The sequence below is a fragment of the Dasypus novemcinctus genome, chromosome 18 (genome assembly GCF_030445035.2).
Source record: "Dasypus novemcinctus isolate mDasNov1 chromosome 18, mDasNov1.1.hap2, whole genome shotgun sequence".
Taxonomy (NCBI): Eukaryota; Metazoa; Chordata; class Mammalia; order Cingulata; family Dasypodidae; genus Dasypus; species Dasypus novemcinctus.
This window is the reverse complement of record NC_080690.1, coordinates 14,937,152-14,960,935: the sequence shown is the minus strand read 5'-3', so window position 1 is coordinate 14,960,935 and position 23,784 is coordinate 14,937,152. Positions and strand designations below refer to the sequence as shown.

Below are 23,784 nucleotides of genomic sequence, written 5' to 3'. Positions count from 1 at the left end.
ATCTTGTCCAGACCAGACGTCCCAGCACATCACAGTCCCCAGTTTTGATATTTCCTAGGAAAGTGCTGTTGCCAATAGAAAGTTATTTTATACTACATCTATTACCAGAGAAATGTCATAGTATATTTTCAAGTAAGCAAAGCTAACCGCAGAGTAAAACATGTAATAGAACCCCATTTTTCTACAAAGAGAAAATTCCTTCTCTTTTTAGGAATTTGCACATTTATGTAAGAAAGTGTGTATGGATAAGCACACAGCAGCTAACACTGGTTGCTGGAGAGACCAGATGAAGATTGTCAATTTTATTTCTATGTATTGTTTCACTGATAGCAGTGAAAACTTTTTGTTTAAATGAGCGAACAAAAAAATGTACAAAAAACAACCCTGAAAGCTGGAAATAACCCAAATGTCCTTCAACAGATAAACAGTTAAACACACTGTGATCCATCCATACCATGAAATTACAATAAAAAGAAGCTATTGATTTATGCAGTCACTTGGATGAATTTTAAGGAATTGAGTGAAAAAGCCCATCACAAAAGATTATATACTGTACAATCCCATTTATATACATTTTTGAAATAATACAATTATTGAGGTGGAAAACAGTGCTACTAGAGGTTTAGGAAGAGTGGGTGGGAAGGAGGTGACAGTGGCTATAAAAGTGTAGCATGAGGGATCCCTGAGATAGAATTGTCCTGAATCTTGACTGTGGTGTAACAGATTTATATATGGTAAAACTGCATAGAACTAAACACATGCACACAAACAGGTGCATGTAAAACTGGTGAAATCTGAATAAGGTCAATAGATTGTATTGTCAACTTCCTAGTTATGATACTGTACTAGATTTATGCCCTGAGTATAAGCTCCCTGTGCTTTTTCTTAACGCTATATAGCCACTTTCTCATCTTCTGGGAAGCAGTTAAGAGGCTGACTATAAATTATTCATAAGAAGATGGTATTATCTCTTTTTGCCTTTGTGATTATTTTTTCTGATTTGTGAAAATAAAATAAATCCTACTATGAAATCATATGAGGACACAGTGGAAAGGACAAAATAGTAACAAAATTTTAAATGTTCCCATGATTAGAAAAAAATAAAGACATAAAAATCTTTTCTTAAAAAGGTATGGGTCAAACACGGACCTTAGGAGTTGAGATACTGCTTTCCCTCCCTGGACTTTGTTTGTTCTTCCCGTGTAGTGAAGAGGTAAAAGAGGTGAAGTCATTGATCAGAATGGCATCTCAATACTGCTCCAGGAAGGCCTGGTGGGTTGGAGGGGTTCCTAGTGCCCACTCATGAGGGGCTCAAGCAAGCTGGGAGAGGAGTGGGTAGGAGGGAATGAAAACCCAGTGGCACCTTTAAAGCCCAGGAAAAGGCCCTTTACTGGTGGTCCTGGCAACAAAGAGAGACTAGAGGCTGACCTCAGGGGCCTGGTAGCAACTTCCAGCAACAAACACATAAGCAAGATGGGGAAAAACCCTGAAAGCCTTAGAGCATAAGAAAAGTGAGGCCTCCTGGATATGAGGGTAGCATGGGAGTCCACTCTCAGGGTAGACAGCTCAGTATGGGGCACTGGGAAAGGGACTGCTCAGAGATAGTCACCAGCCACCCTCTGGAAGGCTCAAATCCAGGGCTGAGCTCCTGACTCTAAAGAGCTCTTGTCGGAAGTGGATTTGGCCCAACAGATAGGGCATCCGCCTACCACATGGGAGGTCCAAGGTTCAAACCCAGGGCCTCCTGGGTTGACCCGTGTGGAGCTGGCCCATGTGCAGTGCTGATGCGCGCAAGGAGTGCCCTGCCATGCAGGGGTGTCCCCCGTGTAGGGGAGCCCATGCGCAAGGAGTGCGCCCCATAAGGAGAGCTGCCCAGTACAAAAATGTGTAGCCTGCTCAGGAATGGCGCTGCACACATGGAGAGCTGACGCAGCAAATGGCGCAACAAAAGAGACACAGAGAAGAGATAATATGAGACTCAGTGAACTAGGGAGCTGAGGTGATGCAAGAGAATGATCACTTCTCTCCCACTCCATAAGGTCCCAGGATGGGTTCCTGGGGCCACCAAATGAGAATACAACAGACACAAAAGAACACACAGTGAATGGACACAGAGCGCAGACATGGGGCGGGGTGGGGGGTAAGAAAAAAAAATAGTAAAAAAAAAAGACTATGTTGGTTCACCTTGTCTATCATTTGTGTCTGTTAAATTTACCTTTTTCATTATTACTAATGTATAGCATCTCTCTGAGTTACAAAAATGGACCAATGCCTCAAAAAATGGTTCACTGAAAAAAACAGTAATAAAACTAGTAACCAATACTTGGTGAATATACCCTAAATGAAAAGAGGGAACAGGTCTTCAAAAAAACCAAAATATGATTATGTGTTGTAATAGCTGAATCTTTAAGTGTGATCATGTGGAATGAGTAACTGAAAAATAAAATTATGCATAGGAAATATAATACCTGAAATCAGATTTTATTAGACTGGAGATCCATTTGTACCTATTCCCCAGTACACAGTTATGAAATTTCATCAGTCACAGCTATTATCATTTTATAGTAAATTTAAGGCCTCTCTGGAAAATCAATCAAGTCTTTTACAGACCAAGTGCAAAACAACACCAGTAAAAATTGCTCAAATTTACCAATGAAGATAGAGAATAAAATTTTTTTTTTTTTTTTTTTTTTACAGTATAGGGTAAGTTATCAGGAGTACCTAAGACTGGGCTGTGGTGTAAATGGCTTGACTGTCAAGTGTTTTAGTCTTTCCCAAAATCTGATGATTTCTTTCACTTGTTAGTGAAAGGAGCAGATGATATTACTGCTCATATTTTGTGAAGCACAGGCAAATGCTGCAACAGAACAAAAAGGGGATTAGGAATTTAATTATGGCTCTCTCCATAATGGAATCACTGAACCTCCAGCTTCTGAGAAATATGCTCATTGCTCACCATCTTAGTGAGGTCTTTGGTGGAAAATCACTCCTTAAATTCTCATCCATGTATGAGTCAAAATACCAAGAATTATACAATATCAAAATATCAAGACTATCAAGACAGGAACACAGATTCGTGTTTGCTAACTACCAAGCACAAACACAATTAGCTTAGAATTTTCTTGATTAACAGGGGGAAATATAAAAAGAGTAAAAAAAACAAAACAGACCAGATATGGAATCACCCCTGTAGTTTATATTATATATCATTAAGCCAACCTGGAAAACTTGGTCAAAGATCTGTCGATGATGACTGATACGATCCTTCTGAACATGTCTGTTGGTAACTGTTTTAAAAATTAAAACGGATGACCTATATTTGTGCCAAATAGCCATTACGAAGTCAGTAGAAGATGAAAGACAAGAAACCCTGGCTTACATATAAAGCCCAAATTCCTTGGCACAGCATTCAAGAGCCCTTATGCACTGACTCCTGCTTTCCCCCCCAGCCTCGTTTATCAGCCCCAATCTGTACTACCTTTATAAGGAACTACTAAGTGTCCCCAGATGCCATGTTTTCTTGTCCACCTTCTGCCGAAGAGGTTCTCAGTGCCTACCTATCTTCCCAACTGAAGAATACTTACTCATGCTTCAAGGTCAGCCAAATCCTCCTCTTCTGGTCAGTCTCTGATCTCAATAGTTAATCCTTCCTTCCTTTGGAAGCCAACAACAGCACACTAGGGTTTGAGCATTTATATAAAATAGACATGTGCTCCAGAAAGGCAGAGACACATTCTGTATAGCTCATCTTTGCCCAAGTGTCTAACCTATATTAAATAGATTTAAGTTTGAAAAAGTCAAATCACAGTAGTGATATGGAGAAATAAACCTATGAATCTGATAGAAGGGAGAAACCGAAATCAATTTATTCCTGATTCTAACGAGAACATGTAGGTTCTAAGGAGAATGAGGAAACTAAGGTATTTGCTTTATCCTCTGAGAGCCATCCTTTGAGTATGTCTTTGATACCTTATCACTGGCTCCAACTTTGAGGATGGTATGAAAAGGTAAAGCGTTTAGTAGAGACTGTTATTTATAACTCCATTTTTAGAACTATTTTTCCACTGCTAGCAAAATCAGTCTTCAAATAAATTGTTCTGTTGCATGGAGATGGAGACCACTGATGAGCACTCCATGCCCTCCAAGCCCAAGGTGGGTACACATCAGTTTTTCGACAAAAAGAATGACTCATCTTTTTCTTAAGTTTCTGCTGCATCACATTAGGCCATCAAAAAGGAAATTGCTTTCTGTTGAATTCTGTCAACCACCTAAGGAATCATTGCATAATAGAAGGCATTCCTTCAAACTGAATGCATTTTTATTTCAGATGAAATCTTAAAGAAATTAAGCAATATTGATTCTATATATGCAACATTATCAAAGAAAGTATTCTAACATTTGTTGTTTTTTGGGGGAGGCGCTGGGGACAAGGAGACAAAATCTAGCTGGTGATTGCCCAGAAGGCTTACTCCTTTCTGATTCTTTCCATCAGGGTACCTGAGCAACCTTTTGCTTCTGGTGCACAAATAAGGCTGCTAACCCCAGATCATTGCCAAGTTCAAAGGTGGTTTGGAACACAGTTTGTATTGCTTTTGTGTTTTGGGTTTTTTTTTTAAGTAAAAAAAAAAAGTGTGCAGTGTTTGTAATAATCTGCAATTCTGAGGCTGAGAGAATACTGATCATAGCTATCACCCAAATCAACATGTTCCAAATATGAATATTTTTCAAACATTAAATGCTTCTTCTGGCAACTTACAAATTTAAGAGGAAATCACACATTGAAAGAAAACACTATGTGACATTTTAAACCTTAAATTTCTTAAAACCCATTATAACTAAAGGCAATTAAAATAAATTTCAGCTTTAGAAGACAAGAGTTCTACTAAAATAAACCAAAGCAATAAAACCATTTAATTCTTGATGGGGACAGAAATGGACAGAGTTTTACATTAGCTTGAGCAGGAGCAGGAAAAGGTTATTCTCTGCAAGGATGTGATTTCACTGAAGAAGACAACAGATCCTTTACCTCTGCATAAATTATTCAACCTACTCTATGATCACCATAATAGTAGCATCAACACAAAAAAGGAGTGAAACGCAGTGTGAACAAATTAAGATTTCCTTGACCTCCCTCCTCTATCAGCCTCCCCAGTGTACCTGGCTACACCTGGTTATTACACTCACTCTGCTGAGGTGCTGGCATCTTAACTCAGAGTCCAATATTAAGCCTTTTATGGTTTCTTGTTGTCAAGTTTTCATACCCAGTAACACAGGGGACAGGCATAATCATCATCAAAAACAGTGCTCTGAAAATGTTTTTGACCACAACCTTCAGTAAGAGATGAGTTTACAGTGTCATCCAGTATACACATGTACAAGTGTGTATGTACACATTCGTAAACAAGTTACACAAAATAATACTTACCTTAACTATGCATGGTACATTCTAAAAATTTCTCTTCTACTCTAGTTCATTTTTTTAAATTAATGGGTCCTGACCCATAGTTTGAAACAGTGATACATAACACTCGTTTTATGGGGCATAATAGGACAAAGTAATAATATGACATAAAATTATTACACTCCTTAAAGTTAATCTATTTGTAATTATAAAATTTTAAGAAATAGAAATTTCATTAGAAATATCAATTTCTCTTCTCTGGCACATATAAAAAATATGAAGTGTTGAGAATTAGTCTGTAGTACTGGTGAACTCATGAATCATAACCACTTGGAACACAGATAAACACTGGGCTAAGCTTTTGAAGGAGCCCAATTGAAGACTGAAAGGTACTTACTGGACCCAGCCAACCTGTACACAGGCAAGAGAAGACTTTTATATCAGCTCTGTGATGCAATCTCATCTTCCTTTTGTTAAAAGAAAAAATTATAAGACTCCTGGGGTTTGGGAAGATACTTAAATGTCAAATTCTACTTTCTCTTGTCAGCTGACAAAAATAAATCAGCATTTCCTCTGAAAACTTAAGTAATAACTTTGGTCAAAAATAGCTAACTTCAATTAGAAGTAGGAGAAAAATGATTCACTAACATGTTTAAATTTTTCTCTCTTTTTAAAAAGAATTACTAGAATTTTATCAGCCAAGGGAGAGTAGATGGAGGAGAAATAAAAAATATGTCAAAGTAAAACATAAAACTTAAGTATCATTTTAAAAGACCACTGCCCATCAACTCATTTAATGTACCAACTTCCAAAGCTACTGATGTTATTGACCCACTTGTCAATTACATTATTATCTGCTGTCCTTTGGCTCAGAAGACTCTTTTGCATCTGATGTAGACTCTGAATCAGCCTCAGAAAGGACATTGTTCAGTGGTTTAAGGTTAGCCCTGGTTCTGAAGGTGCCTGTTTTTCTCCAAGATAACTTCCAACTTGCTAGCTCAGTTGATGCAGATGACCATGAAACATGGCTCTGTGCCTGCCTCATCCTCCCCACAGCGATGTCCACTGCTAGCCACAGGCACACAGAAGAGCAGGCAGCAAAGACTGACACCACAGCAGTCTCTGCAGGGACCAATCCAGTCTAGTCAGAGATGTCCGGGAGCCTCACTTGGCATTCATGAGGCTCTCTGGAATTTCCAACAACCCCCAGGGTCCATAAGTTCAGAAGGTGCTTTCAAGCAGGCAGCGGCACCCGCACCCGGTAGGACAAACCTCCTGGGTCCGAAACCACTCCATCATATGGCTGGTGTGTCCCCCGTGTCCACAGGTCAGGCAGAAATTGGATGAGCCACGCACAGCCACATGGCAGATGGCACACTGAAATGTGAAGCCTTTGCAGATGGCACACTGTGTGCCACGGACCTCGCTCCGGCAGTGGCTGCAGTACACGCCAAACTCTGGAAAGTTGGAGATGGGCAAAGAAAAAATAGATAATAGGTAATAAGTTTAGTTCTGAAAAAGCAAAGTGGGCATTGTTAGGCAAGAAAGATTTAGAATGTGCTCATCTTTGGATTCTATAGGATTGTATTTGATCAATGACTTTCAAACTTTTTAAAGCAGAAGAACCACTACTGCTAAAATCTAGACAAGCCATATAGAGAGGGGCCGCTCCCATGAAGTGGCAGGGTACCGTCAGTGGGCACCTGGCTCTCCGAGGTCCCATGTGGAAGTCCCAGCGCTCCAACATAAATGGTGGCTGCACCTCATTCCTCTTCTCATCTTCAATGGCTGACATGGGGCTTGACACACAGAAGGCACTTAACAAATATTTTTTAATAGAAATGAGTGATTCAGTCAGCATTTCCAGTGAGAGCTGATGGGGTTTACGAACTCTACACCTAGCCCTTTTTACCACCTGCCTGCCAATTTAGCAACATGAGACAGACTGTCCGGGCACCACTATGCTTCTCTACCCCAGAGGGAGGCTGTCAGGTCACCAGGCTGGAACTGGCTCACCCCAGAGGGAAGTAAGTTGTCAGGGCCACCATGCCCTACTTCCCCAGGGGGAGCCGTGAAGGCTCCATGCTGGGACTGGTTCTGCCGCAGAGGGAAGCCATCAGGGCTACCATGCTGGACTAGTTCCAGGCCTACTGGAAGAGATCATGAGGTCTAACCCTGTCGTCCACACATCCCAGGGTGCTTCAGTCACTACCCTGCCTGTCCTGCCTGGCCTCCCCCTTCCCTCATCCCCCACCAATGTGCATATCCTGATTTACCAGTTCCCTACCCTTTCTCCTCCCAGCCCAGTTCTTCCAATGCCACCCAAAACGCAAACTTTCCCACTCTTTTCTGAATGTTCCCTTCACCACCTGACCTCGACTCAATTCTGGCTACCGCCTACGAGCCTCCTCTAGAGTCCTCGGCAGCGGCAGGCAGAGGGGTGGGTACTGTGCCCACTGCTGCCTCCTGACCATTAAATTTCCTTTTGAGGCTAATACTACTTGGCTTTGCCTTTTTCTCTGCTGTCATCTACTGACACTAGTCAACATACATGCACATTCCCATTCACTGAAGACTTGTGGTCTTTGTTCTCAATCTTTCTGCTGCCCAAACTCTTAGCACAATCCCTGGGGTTTTGAAAATCCACGTTGTGTACTGTTTGTACACCTGGCCTTTCAGGTTATACCCCTCCTCATCTCTAATTCATGTTCACACCATCCATCAGTGCCTTTCTGGCTACAATTTCCTCTATGGTCAGCCTGAATTCCTCAGACCAATTTTATAATTACTTTCTTGCAACTATCCTCAACTCCTTTGCCCCTATCCTCCTCTACTATCCCCCTGGCAAACCCTGCCTTGGATGAACCTTATCACCTGCCCCCTCTGTGTCTCCACCAAGTAGCCAAGTATCCCAGAGGCAAGGCCCACCTTGGAGCTGTACCTTGCCTTTTAAATTCCCCAAAGCCAATGGATACAGCAGCACAGAATGTTGGGACTCTCTCTTCCACTCCCCAGTGACTATTTCACACCCCTCCACTTTTCACAAACTCCTCCCACACCTCCTCACTTCCCTCTCACCTGATGTCCCCTCATCTCACTTCCCTGAGAAAACAGAAGCCAGCAGGTGGGGACCCTTTGGCTTTCACATCACAAATCTTTACACCTACCTACCTTTGCTCCCCTTCTCTTTCCATCTCTTACAACAGGGAAAGTGCTCTTTCCTTTGTCTGTGCCAGTCCCTCTGCTTTATGATAATTGGTAGGCATAAAAGTCTACCAATAAAAATGTCTAATTCAGGATAACTAAGGAAAAAAATTATATGAAAGCCCTAGTTAGGTAAATTAGACTGCACTGATAATTTCAGCTTAAAAATCTGCAATGTCTTCCCCCTCTAAGCATAACATTTTACATTATGTAAGACTTGTTTATTTTCTCATGAAACACCTAATCAGTTTAAACTTAATAGTCTTATTAGTGTTACTGGTTAGATATTACTTCCATTTGATATTTTAAATTATGAGAATGCTTAAAGTTTGTGTTCAAGAAATTGAATGTAACAACATGTTGCTTTAAAGGGTTTGTTCTTATGCACTTTAGATTATACTATAAATGTAAACCTAATTATTTTCCATGTCTATCTGGGTAAAATTATTAAAATGTCATCTCTCTGAAAAACCCATATCATTAGTAACTGCTTCTTGATAGTATATCCAAGATCCTTATTAATTTTAAGACCTCAAATTAATATTTTATTTAGTTAAATCATGAATAATCTTTGCATATCTAGACAATTTCTAAGTGGATCTAAATTCATGTAAACAGAGAACACAAAAACTCAGTCACTAAGCATAAATTTAATATTTTTCCCTTGCCTCTTATTGTTAAATATTATAGGCTGGCCATTAGGTAACAAGTTAAAAAGGCTGCACAGACATCTTTAGTTCATGCTGGTATAGATGCTTATTTTCACCACTTCAGGAGATATAAAGGGATATATATTGTGTTCAAAATAATAAAGCTGTCCAGGTGTTTTGTTTTTGTTTTTGCTGTTGTTGTTGCATCATCTTGCTGTGTCAGCTCTCCATGTGTGTGGTGCCACTCCTGGGCAGGCTGCACCTTCCTTCGCGCTGGGCGGATCTCCCCAAGGGGCACACTCCCTGCGCATGGGGATCCCCATGCGGGGGACCCCTGCATGTCACAGCACTCTCCGCACACAGCACTGCATTATGGGCCAGCCCCACATGGGTCAAGGAGGCCCAGGGTTTGAACCACGGACATCCCATGTGGTAGGCGGACGCCCTATCCATTGGGCCATGTCTGCTTCCCTGTCCAGGTGTTTTTTACATCTCAACTATCTTTAGAATTTCCTTGATGGTCTGCTAGGCGTGCTTATATGTGACAGATGGCTCTAGATTTTCTATTGTCTCTGAGGGAAGAGCAATTTCTTTTGTTAAGAGCTGTAATATGGATAGTTAAGACTATACTAGAGAAGCGGATATAGCTCAAGCAATTGGGCTCCCGTCCACCACATGGGAGGTCCAGGATGTGATTTCTGGGGTCTCCTGGTGAAGGCAAGCTGGCTGCGAGTGGAGTACTGGCCCACACATAAGTGCTAGCTTGCGCAGGAGTTCTGGCCTGCACAGGAGTCCTGGCCCATGCGGCAAGCTGGCCCAAGCGGAGCGCTGGCACAGCAGAATGACACAACAAAAAGAAACACAGAGGAGAGACAAGAGAAGACTCAGCAGACCAGGGAGTTGAGGTGGTACAAGAGATTGAGCACCTCTCTCCCACTCTAGAGGGTCCTGGGATCGGTTTCTAGTACTGCCTAAAGAGAAGACAAGCAGACACAGAAGAATGGACACAGAGAACACACAATGGGGAGAGGGGGGTTAGGGGGGTAAATAAATCTTTAAAAAATATAAGGCTACATTAGAGGGAAGTAGATGTGGTTCAAGCAACTGAGCTCCCACCTACCACACAGGAGGTTACTGGTTTGCTCCCCAGTGCTGCCTAAACAAGACAGTGAGCTGGCGCAATGGGCAGGCATAGCAAGGTGATGCAACAAGATAACACAAAAAGAGACACAAGAAGAAAAACATAATGAGAGACACAACAAAGCAGGGAACAGAGGTGGCTCAAGTGATTAGGTGCCTCCCTCCCACATTTGAGGTCCCCAGGTTCAGTTCCTGGTGCTTCCTAAAGAAACAAGGAAGATGAACAGACACAGCAAGTGTGAACAATGATACAAACTATACTAGATACAAACAATAAACTAATACTATTTGCAAGAAGATAAGAATCTATATTCAGATAATTGATGTGCTTCGTTCATCAAGGGAAATGCTACAGTTTTATTAAGACGATCAATCAATGTGGTATATGTACTGTCTTATTTAATGTACTGATTAGGTTACTATATTTTAAAAGCAAAGTTAAAAGCTTTAAATTTGCTGGTTATATGTATATATACTAATACATACATATATATAAAGGTTTTTTAAGACTTTTAAACCAAAGAAATCTTATAAACCACAAAGGAAAAAAAAAGCAATGGTTCAAAAGAAAATTGATCTGTAAACAAGAAAAAGTTATTCTGTGCCTAGAAAACAGAGGTTACTCATTAACACCAAAATAATCTCACTGGATAACTTTTGGCGCTTTTTTGGTCATAATTCTGAATTATGTTAAGCAAAAGTCTACTTCCAAAAAGTCTAGAGACCAAAATAATTATCACTTGCTGCTGTGTTTCTTTTTCTTTTAAATATTGTCATTCTGAACCAAGTCTATATGTTTTTTGTTTTTTGTTTTTGTTCTTTTTTTATATGTTTTTATGTACTTATAACTTATGCTTATATATAATCTCCTCTGGCAACTCTTTTTGAAATTGTCTTTTCCCAAATTCAGAGTAATAAAGTTCTCAAGGTGTTTCTACATCTCAACTATCTTTGAAATTTTCCAGATGGCAGCACTAAAAATGTGTTCCCTTACTTTATAGAAGGAGGGATGCTAGAAAAAATTGGGAATGTTTAGTATTCTCCATACTTTTAATTAGCTCAACATACTGCGAGAACTCTTACATTTATTAACTCCATTAACATGAGAAGAACTGACAAGTCAAAAAGAAGTTCAGCCTCCCTAGATTAACTGTATGCAAGTACAAAGTTATTAATACGAATTTTTTCAACTGTGTGCTTTTCATTATGGATAAAAGAATATTCATGTTTATTTATAAAGACTGGCATAATAACTCGCAAAATGATTTTTAAAATGTTTTAGGTTTAAAATATTCTTTTTCACTTGGCAACAATCATAACATTTTATGGGATGTATTAAAAGGCTCTGGAGATTTGTCAAAGCCCTCACTGTTCATAATGTTTTACTCTCAGGGTAATCACTAAATTAAATCCTTATAAAATGATTATGCATTGTAACTGAATAGAAGACTCCATTCTGATATTATTAATTATAATAAATTATCCAGAGCCATTTAGCTTTCTTATCCAATAAGTGATTTCTGCTTTTCTCTCACTTGCCTAAAGTCCCCTGTTATAGGTCAGCAATAAAAGCTTCAAGAAGAAACATCAAAATAAAGCCTTCTTTTTTTTCATGATTTCATCATTTCTACAGGTAACCTCTATTGATATTAAGTTTGTAAAAGCCCTTAATGACATTAAAATTCAATATCAAGTCAGAAAGAATGACATGTGAAACCCTGTCCTCTGCACCATGCCCATCTATGCTGAAGAATCTAAAGAGACTGTAGAGGGAAGCAGACTTGGCCCAGTGGATAGGTGTCCGTCTACCACATGGGAGGTCTGCAGTTCAAACCCTGGGCCTCCTTGACCCATGTGGAACCGGCCCATGCGCAATGCTGATGCGCACAAGGAGTGCCATGCCACGCAGGGGTGTCCCCACATAGGGGAGCCCCATGCGCAAGGAGTGCGCCCCATAAGGAGAGCCACCAAGCGCAAAAGAAAGTGCAGCCTGCCCAAGAATGGCGCCACACACGGAGAGCAGAAGCAGCAAGATGACGCAACAAAAAGAAACACAGATTCCTGTGCCACTGACAACAACAGAAGCGGACAAAGAAGACGCTGCAAATAGACACAGAGAACAGACAACTGGTGGGGGGGGAGGGTAGAGAAAATTTTAAAAAATAAAATAAAAGAGACTGTAGAGGGCCTGTCTTGCCATACAATGTTCCTCAGCCATGTCTAAAACATTTCTTTTACTTTTCTGTGCCCCTCTCGCTCCCAACTCCCTCCAGCTATCCTACATCCTCATACTCCTTAAATCAACTAGTGGCATTTACATTATTTTTTTTTTGAAATTTTACTGATACATATTAATAAAGCATAAACCCATCCAAAGTATACAATCAATGGTATTTGGTGTAATCATATATTTTTGCATTCATCACTTCCATCATTCTTACAGAGTACTTTCATTATTCCACTAATAATAAACAACAAACAAAACTCTCATCTCTCAATCTCTCTATGCTTTTCCCCTGCTGTACATAGCTGCTATTCTTTTTCCTTCTAATACATTTGTATGTATATATATATATTTTTTAAAGATTTATTTTATTTCTATCTCATTCCGCCCCTCCCTCCCTGTTGTCTGCTCTCTGTGTCAACTCACTGTGCGTTCTTCTGTGTCCGCTTGTACCCTCAGTGGCACCAGGAAACTGCATCTCTTTTTTGTTATGTCATCTTGCTGCGTCAGGTCTCCATATATGCGGCACCACTCCTGGGTGGGCTGTGCTTTTTTCAGGTGGGGCAGCTCTCCTTGCAGGGCGCACTCCTTGTGCATGGGGCACCCTCACGCGGGGGCGCCCTGGCATGGCACGGCATTCCTTACATGCGGCAGCTCTGTGTGTGGGCCAGCTCACCACACAGGTCAGAAGGCCCTGGGTATCAAACCCTGGACCCTCCCATATGGTAGGCAGATGCTCTATCAGTTGAGCCACATCTGCTTCTCTGTATGTGTATTTTGTAAAAAGTCTTATATATGCAGTATCACCAATACTTGTGCTTTCCATGAGGTTTTACTATCTTAAGAAGATCCCATGTTACAGTTTTTAGGTTTCCTTCTAGTACTATACATGTCCTTAGACTTTCCCTTTCAACCACTGTCACACCCACATAATAGCTCTGCTAGTTACAAACAACATGCTGTGATAAAGCCTCTTTTAAAATCTACTATGAGTACTCTTTACTATTGACACTTGACTGAAGAGACTCCTAGGTCCCAGATCTCCAGAAGACATTGGCATCATCACCTCAAGGAGACTCCCAACACCTGACAGACTAAGGGAAGAATATGGGATTCCCAGGACTCTTCGGTCCTGAAGCAGATGATTTTTGGAAAAGGGAAGGCTAAAATCACCCAAGTTAATTAGAATAAGAATGGAAGTGGTTGTGACTCAACTGACAGAGCATCTGCCTACCATATAGCAGGTCCAGGGTTCAAACCCAGGACCTCCTGACCCGTGTGGTGAGCTGGCCCACGCACAGTGCAAATGTGCACAAGGAGTGCTGTGCCACACAGGGTGTCCTCCATGTAGGGCTCCCCCACGTAGGGGTGCCCCATGTGCAAGGAGTGTGCCCCGCAAGGAGGGTCGCCCTGCACAAAAAAAGCGCAACATGCCCAGGAATGGCGCTGTACACACGGAGAGCTGACACAGAAAGACAACGCAACAAAAAAAGCTTCACAGTTTCCCAGTGCCGCAGAACAAGAATGCAAGTGGACAAAGAAGAACACGTAGCAAATGGATACAGAGAGCAGACAACAGGGGGAAGGGGAGAGAAATAAATAAAATCAAAATCTTAAAAAAAAAAAAAAAAAAGAATAAGAATTACTTACCAAGGCCTGGCTAAAACTGGCAAAAAATTTAATCATGGTTAGTGGTCTATTTTCTAACAGACATCTGAAAAAAACTCTTTTCATGTTTCCTATTCCATCTCTACCCCTGTTTACCGGGTTCTGCTTATGGGAAGTGGATGTGACTCAAATGATTGGGCTTCCACCTACCACACGGAAGGTCCTGGGTACAGTTCCCAGTGCCTCCGGGAGAAGATGAGTTTGCGCAGTGGGCAGGCACAACGAGCTGATGTAACAAGATGATGTAACAAAAGAGACACAAAGAGGAATGACAATAAGAGACATAACAAAGCAGGGAGCTGAGGTGGCTCAGGTGACTGAGTGCCTCTCTTCCACAAGGGAGGTCCTGCGTCCTGGGTTTGGTTTCCAGTGCCTCCTAAAGAGAAGAGGAGCAGACACAGAGAGCACACAGCAAGTGTACACAGAGAGCAGACAGCGACCTCAATGAGGGGGTGAGGATAAATAAATCAAATAAATCTTTAAAAAAAAATTACGCTTAAATAAATAATGAAACACTCTTTAAATAGTATCTTGTCCCAATTAATCTTTCAGAATTCAAGGGAAAAAACTAAAAATAATGGTAATATAGATTGTAAGATAATAAATCATCAGGAAAACTTAAGACCAATAATTCCATGCAAAACAACTGTATACTGATTAGCTTTATCTGCAACTCCTCAAAACTACAATGGACAAAAAAAATGTACAAAAGACATACAAAGTGTCTTTTTTCATGACAAAGTAAATATTTACATAGGTTTGATAAAAATCTGTCCTCCTCCTTATCAGGATAAATGTGGTTAAATCAAATTTATAACAAGGCCATGAGAAATGTCACACTGAAGTCCACATCTCTCAGGGAGCAGATGTGGCTTAAGCAGTTGAGTGCCTGCTTCTCACATGGGAGGTCCTGGGTTTGGTTCCTGGTACCTCCTCAAAAAAAAGACAAACTACAAGCAAACAAACAAAAAAACCAACTCAGCCAATGTGGTTGAGTGGTTGAGTGCCAGCTTCCCGCTCATGATGTCCCAGGTTCAATCCCCAGCCCCAGGATCCCCAAAAAAAAGAGTTCAGATCTCATCGAATTGGGTATGATAAGCTATTACTAAGAAGGAGGAGAATGCTTCCTACATGGGCATGAAGTGCACAATGCCTTCTCCAGAAACTGTTCTTTGGCTTGGGAAATGCCAGACTTAGAGGAAATAAAGAATGTCATTCCCGACAGGCCAGGACCCCTGACAGACTGTGGCTCTCTGGGGAGAAGGAACACTACTACAGGTAGAGGTTTGGCAGGCGAAACCAGGTGGAGGCAAATTGGATCAATCTTGGTTCCTAACAGACGAACTAATAAGGACAATAAAAATACTTCTGGCACATAGAATGATCACATTATGATTCCAGAGGCTCGATGAAACCTCTAGACAGAAGTTAAAAGCCAAAACCTTCGTATCGTATGGCTCTCTATACAAGAGTTTTGTGTATTAATCAACATAATCTATTACACAAACTATTAAAATAATAAGTTGAATCAAAAAATTGCTGAACAAAATGAGATGGTCAAATCGACATCACAGAGCAAGGAATTGCCCCCACGGAAGGACTGAGAAAGCAAAGCACTCATCTTGCCCTGCCACCATAATCACCAAGTACATCACATACCACAATCAGGAAAAAGCAAAATCAAAAATCATTTTATATCCTAGGATTTTTTTTTTAATATCCTGCATTATCCCTCAAAATAAATGAAGCCAGGGGAGCGGATGTGGCTCAGGTGGGCACCTGCCTCCCATATGGGAGGTCCCGGGCTCAGTTCCCAGTGCCTCCTAAAGAAGATAAGCAGATGTAACAAGCAGATGCAACAAGCAAGGAGTAGATGTGGCTCAAGCAGTTGTGTACCCACCGCTCACATAGGAGGTCCTAGGTTCAGTTCCAGGTGCCTCTTAAAGAAAAGGAATAGATACAACAAGCAGATAATGAGTGTACACAATGAGCAGACACAGTGAGCAGACAATGAACAGACAGGCAAGGGAGCCATTTAGGGGGTTGGAAATAAATGAAGCCTTGGAGAGTGGATGTGGCTCAAGCAGTTGAGTGCCTGCTTTCCACATGGGAGGTCCCAGGTTTGGTCCCCAGTGCCTCCTTAAAAACAAAAACAAAAGAAGCAAACAAATGAAAAAAAAAAACAACACAGGGGAGCCAATGTGGCTCAGTGGTTAAGTGCCGGCTTCCCACATAAGAGGTCCAGGTTTCAATCCCCAGCCCTGATACCTCAAAAATAAACATGTAAATAAATAAATAAAGCCTTAAGCCCTTTCTAAAAATATCTAATTCTCAAATGAAAATAAATTTCATCCTCAAATTTGCTATGCAAGTCTGAATGCAGATATCTGATAAGCCTTGCAAATATTATGATCACGTGAGAAAATGCTGTTTTTCTCCTCACGAAGATACTAACTGTAACCTTGGTAACCTTGTAGTCCTTTTCTTTCCATACCTGCTTTGCCCTAATTTTGGAAAGTCTGATTTTTCCAAAGTCTGAACTATTTTGCAAAACTTTGCAAATAAGAATACTTTTCCTAATGTTTTTTGTATGTAGTCTTCCTTTCACAAACCCCCCCACCTCTCCTTTTCAATCTCATGATCTTGTTTTTGTTGGTATTAGGACATATTATTCATTCTTGAATATCGTTTATGCTCGTATCTTAACTCTGATTCAATTACAGACAAATTGTTCCAGGCTATCATTAATCTCTCCTTGATCTACTGCAGGCATTTAGATGCTCTGAAATATATATTGCCCAAATAGTACTTTGTATCTTTACATTTCTTCAAGTACACATATGAAAATAATCGACATTAATCTATGTTATTAAAATTAAAATATATATCTTACTCTAGTTTGTTTACTTTTTAAAATAGAAACTATAAGGATACTTACTTTAAAGAGTCAAATGGCTCCGTAAAGCTTTATTACAATAACCCATATTATGCCTACCACAAATACACTATTCCCCAGAAGAAATCCTTTCAATTCATTTAACTGCTGCTTTTGTTTTCATTCCCCTGTCTTTAAACAACATGTTTATATAGCTATTTCTTAATTTTCATATTTAAGTTTAATCTATTTACTTTCCACAGATGAAGTTCTTTTGCTTTCTCTTTATCTTCCCAACCACCCTTTTCACTACATGTAATTAGTCAGCCAAAGGGGTGCTGATGCAAAGTACTAGAAATCTGTTAGTTTTTATAAAGGGTATTTATTTGGGGTAGAAGCTTACAGTTACCAGGCCATAAAACATAAGTTACTTCCCTCACCACAGTCTGTTGCCATGTGTTGGAGCAAGATGGCTGCCGACATCTGCAAGGGTTCAGGCTTCCTCCTCCTCTTAAGGTTCCATGGGCCCAGCTTCTTCCCATATCAGCTGTAGGCTGCGAAAAGTATCATCTCTCTCCTGGGGTTCATTTCTTTTCGGTCTCAGCTGCTCTGCTCTCTCCACAAGGCCAGTTGTGAACTATCAGGCAAATGGCTCGTCTCTCTTCCCAGGGCCTCTACTTTGTCTACTGGAGCCTTCTCTCTTTCCTCATGTATCTGCTTCTCAGTGTGTTTACTTCCTGGGACTCCAGCATTAAAACTCCAACTAACTCAACTACCATGTCATTTTCTCTGAGTCCCTGCTCACCAAGGGGGTGGGGATTCAACATCCTACTGATTTGGCCCAATCAAAGCCCTAATCATTATTTAATCAAGTAAACATGAAACCTCTGAATCCAATACATTCTAATATGCAAACAGACCAGCTTGCAAACATAATCCAATATCTATTTTTGGAATTCATAAATAATACCAAACTGCTACATGACACATATATAACACTTGTCTCTTTATCTTCCCATTATCATTCCGGTTGCATCAGAATTCAGATTTTACATTATTTATCCAGATAAACATTATTCAAGTTATACTAGGTACTTGAATAATAATATGGGAAGCGGACTTGGCCCAATGGATAGGGCATCCACCTACCACATGGGAGGTCCATGGTTCAAACCCCAGGCCTCCTTGACCCGTGTGGAGCTGGCCCATGCGCAATGCTGATGTGCGCAAGAAGTGTCGTGCCATGCAGGGGTGTCCCCCACGTAGGGGAGCCCCCCACACAAGAAGTGAGCCCCGTAAGGAGAGCTGCCCAGCACAAAAGAAAGTGCAGCCTGCCCAGGAATGGCACTGCACACATGGAGAGCAGACGCAGCAAGATGATGCAACAAAAAGAAACACAGATTCTGGGTGCTGCTGCTAAGGATAGAAGTGGTCACAGAACACACAGCTAATGGACACAGAAAGCAGACAACTGGGGGGGAGGGAGAGAAATAAATAAAAAATAAATCTCTAAAAAATAATAATAATAATATACTATATACTATACAATACATATTATGCACTATGTACAATGTATTATGATTACTTTTCCTTTCTTGCATCTTTTGTTTTTCCTACCGTTTAGGAATTGCCATGATCTTTTTGCTTAGTTTGTTATGTACTTACTGATACCTCATCTCCAAAGTCTTCAAATATCTGAAACTTCTATAAATACACTGAACACTGAAATATATTAGACTTTTTTTTTTTTTAAAGATTTATTTATTTATTTAATTTCCCCCCCTCCCCTGGTTGTCTGTTCTTGGTGTCTATTTGCTGCGTCTTGTTTCTTTGTCCGCTTCTGTTGTCGTCAGCGGCACGGGAAGTGTGGGCGGTGCCATTCCTAGGCAGGCTGCTCTTTCTTTTCACGCTGGGCGGCTTTCCTCACGGGCGCACTCCTTGCGCGTGGGGCTCTCACGCGGGGGACACCCTTGTGTGGCACGGCACTCCTTGCGCGCATCAGCACTGTGCATGGCCAGCTCCACACGGGTCAAGGAGGCCTGGGGTTTGAACCGCGGACCTCCCATGTGGTAGACGGACGCCCTAACCACTGGGCCAAAGTCCGTTTTCCCTAGACATTTTTAAATTTTATCTTCTCGGAGGCATCACTCCTGAAGCCTGTGGACCATTCCAGTTAGTACAGGTCTTTTTCCATGTCTGTCACCATGAATCTAACACCATTATTTCCTGGATTGTATGTATTCCTCCTACTTAGATAGCTGAATGTGTATTTTCATACCTGATTGATAATTTGGGTACTGAATTCTAGGTCAGAAATAATTTTCTTGAGAATCTAGAAGGCACTGTTGCCTTGTCATCTAGTTTCCAGTTTCTGAGAAGTGCTATGCCATTCATAGTCCTTTATCTTTTGTATGTGACCTGCTTTCTCTCTCTGAAAGCTTCCAGAATCTTCTCTTTATCCCTGGGTCTCTTTTCAGTCAATATGCTTGGTATGTGGTAGGCCCTTTCAACGTGAAATGTGTTGACCTTCTTCAAAGAATAACCTTCAGTTTTCTGTTTGGGGTAAACGAAGGTAGTGACCTGCACTGTAAACCAGGAGTGGGGATCTGGAATCCTAAAAGGCTATCAAACAATACTCTTGTTTTTAATCTCACCTTTACACCACTTCTAGAGGTACGGGGTACCACTAATGCATTAGTCATTGAAGGGTTGTGCAACTGTGTCTTATTTTCTGACTGCCAGTCCATATTCCTCAATCCCTGTAATAAAAGCTACCACTAGATTATCTGATTCTCCAGTACCAAATTTAATTCTCCTCGTATGGTTATGCCTTTTTAGAAAAGCTCTCTAGTCCTTATGGTAGGGTCTGCGGAGAGAGATGAAATCAATGTGCGTTCAGTCCACTATCGTTGGCAGTCTTCCATTTCCATTCCATCCTTAAAAAAAACATCTCCTAACTTTCTTCTCATGGTCTTGCTTTGTCCTAAAAACCCACTGATCTCTCATTCTAAGTCTCTATTTCTGGTTATTCCTCCAGGATGCAAGCTCTCCTTCCTGCTATCACTGCCCCTACTCCCTACCCATAATAAATACACCTATTCCCACAGTTTGAATACATCTATATGCTGAAGATTCCAAATTTACAGTTCTAGCTTCACTTTCCTCTGAATTCCAAGCTCGTTTTTTACTTCCCTAGTCCGATTGTCCCACACACTTCTCCAACTGTTCCAGACTGAACTTGTGGATTTTCTTCCACAATCGTCTTCATCTGAGAGACCATGACACCACCATCGATCTAGTTGTTCAAGCAGGAAATCTAGGAATCATGCAAGCTTTGTCTTTTATCCTCAATCTCACATTCAATATATTAGCAAGTCATGTTGAGTCTACCCCTAAAATATATTTTTAATCTATCCATCTCTCTTCATCTCCACCAACAACATACTCAGATGATGCTATCATAATCTAACTACTGTAACAGTCTTCAAACACTGGTCTTCTTATTTCTACTTCTGCCCTCCACCAATCATTTCTTCACATAACAGCCAAAGGGATCCTCTTAAGATGTAAACTAGGAAAGCGGACTTGGCCCAGTGGTTAGGGCATCCGTCTACCACATGGGAGGTATGCGGTTCAAACCCCGGGCCTCCTTGACCCGGTTGGACCTGGCCCATGCGCAGTGCTGATGCACGCAAGGAGTGCTGTGCCATGCAGGGGTGTCCCCCACGTAGGGGAGCCCCACGTGCAAGGAGCGCACCCCATAAGGAGAGCTGCCCAGCGCGAAAGAAAGTGCAGCCTGCCAAGGAATGGCACCGCACACATGGAAAGTTGTCACAGCAAGATGACGCAACAAAAAGAAACACAGATTCCCGTGCCGCTTACAACAAACAGAAGCAGACAAGAATACGAACACACAGCAAATGGACACAGAGAACAAGACAACGGGGGGGGGGGGAGAGAAATAAAAAAGTGTCTTAAAAAAAAAAAGATGCAAAGTAGGTCATGCCATCTGCCTTCATAATGTCCTGTGCTAGATTACCATTGGACTTAGAATAAAATCCAAATTCTTTACCTTGATTTATAAGTCCCTCCCTAATTATCCCTGCAATCTAATTTATATCATTCTTTTCACTCACTGTGTTCTTGCCACTCTGCCTTTCCTTCACTTGTTATTTCTCTCAGGGGTTATTCCTTCTGCTTGGGATGCTCTTCACCCTGCACTGCACAGGTAGCTCCTTCTCACCCTTCAGCCCTCAGCCAAAACATCACCGCCTGGGAAAAACCTTCCCTAGACACCTCAACACGTCTTCTAAAACTCTTCCTCCCTACTCTAAAATCCTCCTTGTTTGCCCACTAATATTCTATTATAAATTGTATTTATTTTTCTCCCCTACTAAGCTATGAGTTTCACAAGGGGCAGTGCCTAGTGCCTAAGAGGAATGTGATACACATTAGTTGAAGAAATTAAAATATTGTTACTTTTGAGTACCGTGTATAAATCCATTTCTGTTACAACAGAAACTGAAACGTTATGAAATGCAAAAGTTTTCAGAGGCATGGAATAAACAATATGCTTCAGAAATTTCTGCTTATAAATGAGAAAGAAGCTAAGATTTCATTTTAAATCTTATGTTGTGAACAAATTAAATTATAGGACCTTTAAGATAGTAATGAGAAAAGAAAGAAATTCATATTCACCAATCCCTTTATGAGGATCAGGGGGACAGGAAACAAACTTCAACACTTCAGCTCGTTTTTCTCTCAGGCCCCAGCGATACAGGATTTCTCCATAGCATTTCTTAAAGTCATCAAACTGCTGGGTATTGGCAGGGTCCAGAAGCCTGGGTAAAATTCAAAAAAGTTCTTGTCAGTTCTTTTAAGAAAAAGAGAAGCTCAATACCAAATGGCACTTAAAACACTTTTCTTAAAGCAAGATTCCTGACTCTGGGGAACCTAAGAGTTATGAAATTGCAACTGTCCTCTGGAAAGGTAGTTTACCTTTTATTTTTATCATGCTGGTCACGTTCTCGCTCACGAGGATCACTGTAGGTCAGACTCCCAAAGCGTATTTCTTCTGGTGAAGACTCTCCCCAGGGTGAAGATATATGTTCTGTCTCTCTTCCTGCTGAAGAAAATCAAATGGGAATGGAAGATGGAGATCAGATAAAGCATGTAAAATATCAGAAAACTCTCATAATGAAGTGTGTGTCCAATTTATTCTAGAAGAAAAGTAAGCTAAGCTAAGATGCTGAAATGCAATTAAAAATAACTCTTTCCTAGCCTTCCCTTTTTGTCTAGGTATTTATTAAGGTATCCTTTAATTAAGTGCACACATAATGATCAAGCAAATTATGGTATATTGATATAGTGGAATATTATGCAATCATTATTTATAAAGACTTTCAAAATACTATGAGAAAATGCTCCTGAAAAGATTAAAAAAAAGAGAGAGAAGATAAAACTCACATATATAAAATGACCACAGACAGAAAGATTGGAAGAAAGTGTTCTAAGATGTAAAAAGAGATTATTTCTAAGTGGGGGATTATTGATGATTAGTATTTTTTCTCTAATACTTTTTTTTTACTGGGCATGTATTACTCTAATAATTGCGCAAAATAAGATAATTTAAATAAATAAATAAATAAATAAAACAGAAAACTCAAATACACCTACTCAATAAACAGACTTTTATGGCCAGTTGGAGTCAGGCCCCAGCCTTATTTCTCTACACTGGAAGAGGCAGATTATGGGAAGTGGCAGATGATCATGGAAGGGGCATGTGAAGGGGAAAGGATAAGTGTTAGGTTTTGGGGGTGAAACCTCAGTTTCTTGAGGTTACAAGATAAAAAGAAACCTAGCAAGGTATGAAGATCTACAAGAAACTAGCCTGTTCAAAGATGATAGCCCATGCTTTACTGGCAATAGCATCCCTATTAGACTAAATTTAAAGAGAAAGAGAAAACAAGGAAAAACATGAAGACTATTCATCACTAAATATTACATATTAATGACTCACACACAGCTTTTACAGTAATAAACTCAAGCATGGGTTAAGGCATTGCCATACCAACCTATGTTCCAGCCACCAGTGTTGAGCCCTGGGTCTGACATACTTGAGCAGGAACCTGAGGAAGTAAAGCTAGGCTACAGATGGGAAGAGAAGAACAAATGTGTAACATCAAAGTACCATTCTACATGGAAATTTTACACTGAAGAAAAAATTGGGCACAAACCAGAAAAATACAAACTTACATATCGACTATGGGATACCACAAGATTGGAAGAACGGTTAAAAAATGGCCCAAAGGGGTTTGATATTCCCTGAGGCCTAGACTGGGCTTCAAACACACTGCAAAGCATAGCCAGCGTCTGAACATCTCGAAGTCGACAGTAATGAGCCAACCTGAAGAAAAAGATGAGAATAAGGAAACCAAATCAAAGTAAGGAATCAAGGAAGGACAACTATGACAATCATGGCAGGCTGTTACCATAGGAAGAGGAAGGGAATTCTGCCTCAAAATTTTTGTCAAGACTGTGGCTCTACAATGCAAGTGGTTTGACCTACTTTGAGTTTGGCTAAATCTGTTTAGGAATAAAATGTATCAAAGTATTACAAAAG

At 40.7% G+C, this 23,784-nt stretch overlaps 1 protein-coding gene across 17 annotated transcripts in view; it reads right to left on the bottom strand.

Annotated features, from left to right (window-relative positions):
• Window positions 1–4,296: 4,296 nt before the first annotated feature.
• WDR59 (WD repeat domain 59) overlaps window positions 4,297–23,784 on the bottom strand; it is a 118,002-nt gene continuing 98,514 nt past the window's right edge. For 6 of the 17 annotated variants that reach the window (XM_071209066.1, XM_071209069.1, XM_071209076.1 and 3 more), the window contains 5 exons: window positions 23,418–23,568; window positions 23,237–23,309; window positions 22,161–22,284; window positions 21,861–22,003; window positions 4,297–6,858 (listed from right to left, as the gene is read on the bottom strand). In XM_071209066.1, coding sequence (XP_071065167.1) covers window positions 6,623–6,858; window positions 21,861–22,003; window positions 22,161–22,284; window positions 23,237–23,309; window positions 23,418–23,568 — 727 coding nt within the window. In that variant the 3' untranslated portion in view covers window positions 4,297–6,622. Of the gene's footprint in view, window positions 6,859–21,860; window positions 22,004–22,160; window positions 22,288–23,236; window positions 23,310–23,417; window positions 23,569–23,784 lie in introns of all 17 variants that reach the window. The other 11 variants (XM_071209065.1, XM_071209064.1, XM_058279709.2 and 8 more) reach the window with 3 other exon arrangements.